This window comes from Streptopelia decaocto, assembly GCF_964273445.1.
Source record: "Streptopelia decaocto genome assembly, chromosome: 12".
Lineage (NCBI taxonomy): Eukaryota > Metazoa > Chordata > Aves > Columbiformes > Columbidae > Streptopelia > Streptopelia decaocto.
In genome coordinates, this window is record NC_138667.1 from 2,635,431 (window position 1) to 2,641,753 (window position 6,323).

Consider the following 6,323-nt stretch of genomic DNA (forward strand, 5'->3'; position numbering starts at 1 on the left):
CTGCCTCAGCTGGTTCAAACTGTTACAGCTCTGTGGCCATCGCTGCTGCCAAACCCACCTTACAGCTGAGAAGGCAGCCCTGGCCGTGTGCCACTGCATGTCATTATACAGGGACAAAGAAAAGCTCAGGTTAAGAAGCAGCAGTAGTTTCTAGTCAATTATGTTGTTTAAACTCATTCTATCTAATTCAGTCAAGATCTGATGTCAGAGTTGAAAATTCAGATTTTACGGCTCTTCACCTGGGAGCTTCTACAAGTTCCGGGACCGTAAAACACAAGGTTTTAAAGAACGCATCATCCAGCTCAATAAGAAATATCATAATTTATTCTGTTCGTATAAAAAAAAGTTATAATCACGTAACAAAACTATGTCTTCATAAGAAGAAATATATTATTTCACATCATAAATAAATCAAATGTACAACCCTTGGCAACTCAAAAAAGCACTCGCCTGGTGCTTTCACGTCAGTGCTTGGGAAACAGGAAAAGCTGACACGTATATACACACAGGATTACAGTACCAAAAAATACTGAGGTATTTGGTTTCTTTAGACATGAAACTTTAGGTTTGTGAAGGCGAAAAACAACGCGCTAATGTAAAAATAAATAAATAGGACTGTCATATAAAAGGGGACAGCATCAGTGTCGCTCAGAGTGTCCAGGAATAGGAATACTGGTGAGCATGCTACTAAACATGGAGCAGGCTTAGGACAGACAGAAGACAAGGAGGAACAGCTCAGGAAGAGACAGTGTCCTTTGATCTCCATGTAGCCATCCAGATATTGGCTTTAGAAAAATCATCAGAAGAGTCAGTAACACCCAGTTGTCTGGCACCAGGTGAGCTCCTCTCCATTTATGAGACCGCTCTGGGATGCGTGGATGGCTCCCCACAGAACACCAAGGACTGATGACACTGTCCCTGTAGTTATTGCACTTCTGAGACAGAAAGTCTGAGTTCCAACCGTATTTTCACCTGCTTTTTAGCAGCTCGGGGACGTGGTGATGGGGCTCTGAAGATAGCTTAAAGCACTGGATGACGTATGAACAGGGATGGAGACTGGAAAGTTAAAGACCGTGGTGGTCGATGCTCCTCTGTCCAACACCGACATAGCAGGGCTACCGGCTTCTGCTGAGCAGTTCGGGGCAAGGACCTGGGACTCGAACTGCAGCAGCTGCCCCATGAAGCTGAAATTTGGGGAGATGATGCTTCTTCTCTGCTTCACAAACTCAAAGGCTTCGTCCAGTTTGACTCTGTTGGTCCTCATGAGATAAGCGAGGCAGATGGTCGCTGACCGGGAGATGCCAGCCTGGCAGTGCACAAATACCCTTCCTCCATCATTTTTAACAGAGTCTGAAAGAATTAAAATACACAGTTAGCAAACAAGTCCCACTGCTTCCAGGGGTGGGAAAGCACAGGCTGCTGCTTTACATTTCTTTAATCCATTCCTTCCTTAGCCAATAGGTGCAGCCAGTGCTTTTGAGACAAAGAAAGCCTTTGTCCAGAGGGAACTAGCAGTTCAGCTATTTTCATTCTGGGCTCCAATTCCAATTATACTAATAGCTCCTTCAGGTCACTTTAGCAGTCTTGAAAGATTACTTTAATACTGATCTGCTTAAGTTCACTAGCTCTTTTCTGCAAGACCAATGCCTCTTGATTGAAGATTTCAAACAGCTTTATGAAGCTAAGATTACTCCTTTGAGTACAATAAAAACAATTACCGAAATGTTTCCCCCAGTATATCTCCCCTACAGACTGAAATGCCCCAATCTCAAATACAGGCTTTACTGTGGAAAACCATGCCCAAAAAGTCAATTCCCAGGGTACATTACCCGCCAAAAAGAACAGACTATAAAGAGAACTCATTTACCTATGAAATCAATCGCCTCGTTGAACCAGGAGCTGATATCTGCCTTGTGGTTGTCCTCCACTGGGATACTTTTATACTGATAGTGCCCTTCAAAGTGGTTGGGGCAGTTTGCAGAGACGTTGATTAACGCTGTGATCCCCAAAGCATCCAGCATATCTTTTCTGGAGGCATGGTAAGCGCTGCCCAAGTAGAGGAACGGCAGGATTTCCACTGGCCCACCCTAAAACAGGAAGGACAAAACCGGTTAACTTCGCCGAGCAGTTTCCCAACAGCCTCCCCTCCTTTCATCGCATGAAAGCGGCGGACTCGGCATTACCGCAGCCTCCTCCCGCTCCCAGGTCTCGGCCCCGCTCACCTGGTCGTAGAGGGGGGTCCCGCAGGAGCTGCACCCCGACTCGGCACTGCCGGGCGCGCTGCTGGCGCTCAGGGGCAGGCTGAGCCCGGCGGGGGCGGCGGGCTTGGTGCAGAGCTCGGAGCAGGCGGACGAGAAAGCTTCGTAACCTCCTGCGGGGGGAAAAAGAGAAGGCGGCGGGTGAGCGCTGCGCGGCCGGCGGGAGAGCGGAGCCGGTACCGGGCCGGCTGCACCCCTCACCCCTCCGCTCCGAGACGATCCCCGGGCCACTCACCCTTGAGGAAGCAGATACGGGCGCTGCGGGCTTCCCTGCAGAGGGTGCCGAGGGCCAGCAGCAGCGTGCTGTCGCGCTTGGGCAGCTCCAGGTCGGCGCTGCGCTCGTCCAGCAGCACCACGGTGTGGATCAGCCCCTGGCGCAGGCGGGCGCGGAGCTCCTCGTTGGGGACGACGTGCTCCAGGGCCAGGGCACCCTTGGCGCGGCGGCGGACGATGGTGCTGAGGCGGACGTTGCAGGAGCCGCGGATGTGCGCGGCGTTGAAGGAGAAGAAGGAGCGGCAGTCGAGGACAAGGCACTGCGCGGGGCGCTCCTGCAGCAGCGCTCGTAGCGCCTCGCACTCCAGCGCACACACCCGCAGGTTCACCATGGCGGCTCCGGCCGAGGGAAGGAGGGAGGAAGGTGATGAGGACAGCGCGGTCAGTGTCGGAGGTGCCGGTGTCCCGCCGGAGCGCAGCGCAGCACAACCCAGCCCGGCCCCGCACGCCCGCGCCCGCTTTATATAGCGCAGCGCCGGCGTTTTTTTTCTCAATGGGGCCGCGTCACGTGGGCGCCCGGGAAGACGTCACCTGGCCGCGCGCCAGCGCGGGCGCGGCCAGCCCCGGCGGGATGACGTCATGTGCAGCCGGAGCGCGCGCCCGTGCAGAGACAGGGGGACGGGAGGGGAGAGCGGTATATATGCCACAGATATGCATACACACACGTATATATATATACACGTATACATGTACACACATACACGTGGGTACTATACACACACACACATAAACATATATAGATATACATAAAAATCTATATAAAAATAGACACATAGGCACACACACTTACCTACAAACACACATACATGCACACAAACACATAGAGGTGCCAACATACACACACTTCCCCACAGTTACATCTATACATACACACATATGCATACATGTGTATGTACATGCATAAACATACTTATGTCCCCTGCCCCACAGCTCCCTTTGTCCATCTCCCCCAGCACTGGCTGCTCCCCCGTTTCCCACAGAAATCAGAGCATTGCTGCAGGCACGAAGCCACCGGAGCAGCAGCACAGGAGGATGCAGAGTCACAGGTGCGGGGAATGCATATTCCCCTAAAACATATGTATAGAGACAAGCATACATATATTTGTATTCATGCATAGACATATATGCATGTACAGACACATCTACGCATAAATATATATGTGTATACACATATTTGTATATACATTTATTATGTAAACTCATATTTGAGAGCTGTTCCCATCATGTTTTACGCATAAGGAAAAAAATGCAGTAGACCTGTGGCCCATGCAAAGTTCATTTTCCACACAGCGAACACCCCCGGGAGTTGTGGCTGCCCAGTAACCAGCAGTGGAGTAGTGGGAGCTCTGTTTCCCCCCACTATTGGTAGCGCATCAGCACTTCCCAAAAGTTTTCTTTTCCCCGTGGGTGACCAGCTCCCACCAAGACACTCAGGTGTCTCTCAGTCAGAGCTTCCAGTCAGCACCATTTCCACTTCCCCTGTGTCCCCGCGATGCTTCCCCAGCCTCGGGGGCCACTCAGTGTCCCCAGCCACCGCTGCCCCCAGCACCTTCTCCTGCTTCAGCCGTTTTCCCACAGCCCAACTCTCCTTCCCCCCGCACTGCTGGCCCCAGCCGTACTGCTCCTTTGTCACCCCTTTCAGCAGTTTTCCATTTTCCCTTCAGCTGCTCTGTTCAGAGGACATCTCTCCATCCATCCTTTGCCCCAGGGCTCATGTCCCACCCTTGTGCCCCATCAGCCTTGCAGGCTGCCAACCATCAGTCCTCAGATTTCCCAGCTTCTCTCCCACCGATGTCCCCCAGTGTTTAGCCAGCTCAGACCTTCTTCTAAACCCAGCTGGGCTCTGTATCTGGCTGAGAGCTCCAGGGCTTTCCAGGCTCTCCTGGGTGTCCAGGAGGAGGAGACACAAAGAAGGGCACGGGCAGGCAAACGCCAGCCCCGGCTCACCCGCTTCTCACAGGATTGTCTCTGCTCCGCTGAGCTGTGGGGTTTTTGCCAGAACTGCAGCCTCTAAGCGAATCTGTTTTTTTAACACGTTCCTTAAAAATAAACACAGGATCACACTTTTCATTCCATTTATTTGTTGTTGTTCTTTTAGCAGTGGGTTGGGAACAGATTGCGAGAGAAACGCTGATACACTTCAGTGCTGGGAAATGATTTCACTTGACCACGCTGTCACCCGCTCTGTTACTGGGACCCCACAGCTGTACACAGTGGATCGCTGGGTGTGAATCGTGGGGCACAGCGGTTGGGTGGGTGACAGATGTCCAGGGAACATGGGCCATGCCACAAGCAGCGATGGACCTGCTTGTCCTCCTCTGATGTGCTCCTCACCAGCTCCTCGCCAGATGTGACATTGCTGTGACACCCGGCCATGGCCAAGCTGCGATGACCTTGCATGCGATCCGCCCAACACTGACCTACCCATATTTTTCTAAGGAGATGAACAGCAGGACTCATCAATGATCGATGCCTTGCCAATGTTTTGCAGCAGAAACTGGTATAACAGATGGCCACAAGACAGGACTTTATTCATCACCTTTTCCTGGAGAAAGTGTCCTCCTTTTGACGCGGACTCGGACGTCGACCTTTCTGTGGGTTTATACCCAGGCACCACTTCATGTTGCTCCTTTGGGGTGTGATGCAGGAACAATTTAAGGCATCACCCGGCAGGAGCACAGGAGCGGGGAAGCGTGTGGGGTCGGGAGCTGGAACATTCTTCCCTGGCAAAAATGTGCTCTCTGTGACAACCACCTTTCCAGTCCCAATGTTAACCAGCATCAGAAAAATGTTAAATATGGGCCAGACACTGCAGGCCAAATACCTCGGCTGCTCTGAGACAGCGCAGGGAAGACATTCAGCTGGGGCCCTTGCGCAAAGAGAATCTACCTCCGCAACAACTGTAATTGCTCTTTGATGGACTTATGTAATAATGAGACTTTTGAATTTGGTCTTGTTTACACCCAGTGCAAATCAGGAAGAAAAAAATTCATCACATATGGCAGTGTGTACTTAATAACTTATGATCCAGGACTAGCTATTTCCTTGCTTTACTCTAGTTTTGTTTTCTTTTCTTAAATAAACCTGCCATAAGAACGGAAGATAGGAAAATACAAAACAGGGCTGAAATGGCTTTTAGGAGCTCGCTCTGAACTGAATGGCTTTCTTAAGGGTTAGATTTCCTGCCTTAACAAAAGCCAGGAAATATAAAATTAACCCCTTCCTCCAAAACAATCCATGTTTGCACTCAGGCCACAATGTCATTGTAAGGGTAATAATAGAAACAAGAGCGTGAAGTGTGGGGGTGGGAGGTGATGCTTTATTTGAGCAGATGGGACCCGCTGAGCGCATTCAGCTTTGCTTTAACCCCTGGGCTTTAACAGGTCCCATGCTGCTCTGCCAAAATATGTACAAGTCCATAACGTCGCAAGAGCCACATGAGTGCGAGCCCTCACTCATGGCATTGGGGGCTGGAAGACGGCTTGATGGCGAGTTCATCACGTCACACCTGAGCACGTTGTCTTTGTCTCAGTGGGACCAGAGACCTGACGGGCGTCACCACAGGCTGCGGGTCTCCCAGTGCAACCCAGCTGATGCTTATCTGGGAGGGTAACAGAGGCTGCGGGCAGCTTCTGCAGTGACTGACACTGATGCCAATTTGTTAGCAACTCGGTGCCAAGCGTAGATAACCCTTGGTCTGGAACTGGCCCATTGCACAAACCAGTCACCCAGTAATACTGGTTATTCAGGCTTTTAACTAGTCACTCGTGGCCAAAATCAGTCCTGAGCTGT

General features: G+C 51.2%; 1 protein-coding gene across 1 annotated transcript; it reads right to left on the bottom strand.

The window, feature by feature from the left end:
- Positions 1-302: 302 nt before the first annotated feature.
- DUSP1 (dual specificity phosphatase 1) lies at positions 303-2,984 on the bottom strand. The gene is made up of 4 exons (XM_082063802.1): positions 2,494-2,984; positions 2,223-2,371; positions 1,868-2,087; positions 303-1,350 (listed from the first exon to the last, which is right to left on the bottom strand). Exons 1-4 carry the CDS (start codon positions 2,861-2,863, stop codon positions 980-982), a joined length of 1,110 nt encoding a protein of 369 aa, XP_081919928.1. The 5' UTR covers positions 2,864-2,984; the 3' UTR covers positions 303-979.
- Between the last annotated feature and the right edge of the window lie 3,339 nt (positions 2,985-6,323).

What these genes read in the sequence shown, in the direction of transcription:
- DUSP1 (XM_082063802.1), bottom strand. Translation starts at nt 2,863, where the DNA reads ATGGTGAACCTGCGGGTGTGTGCGCTGGAGTGCGAGGCGCTACGAGCG. An exon ending in GGACCCCCCTCTACGACCAG is followed by an intron (nt 2,088 to 2,222) that starts GTGAGCGGGGCC and finishes TTCCTGTTTTAG; the next exon opens with GGTGGGCCAGTGGAAATCCT. An exon ending in CGAGGCGATTGATTTCATAG is followed by an intron (nt 1,351 to 1,867) that starts GTAAATGAGTTC and finishes TAATTCTTTCAG; the next exon opens with ACTCTGTTAAAAATGATGGA.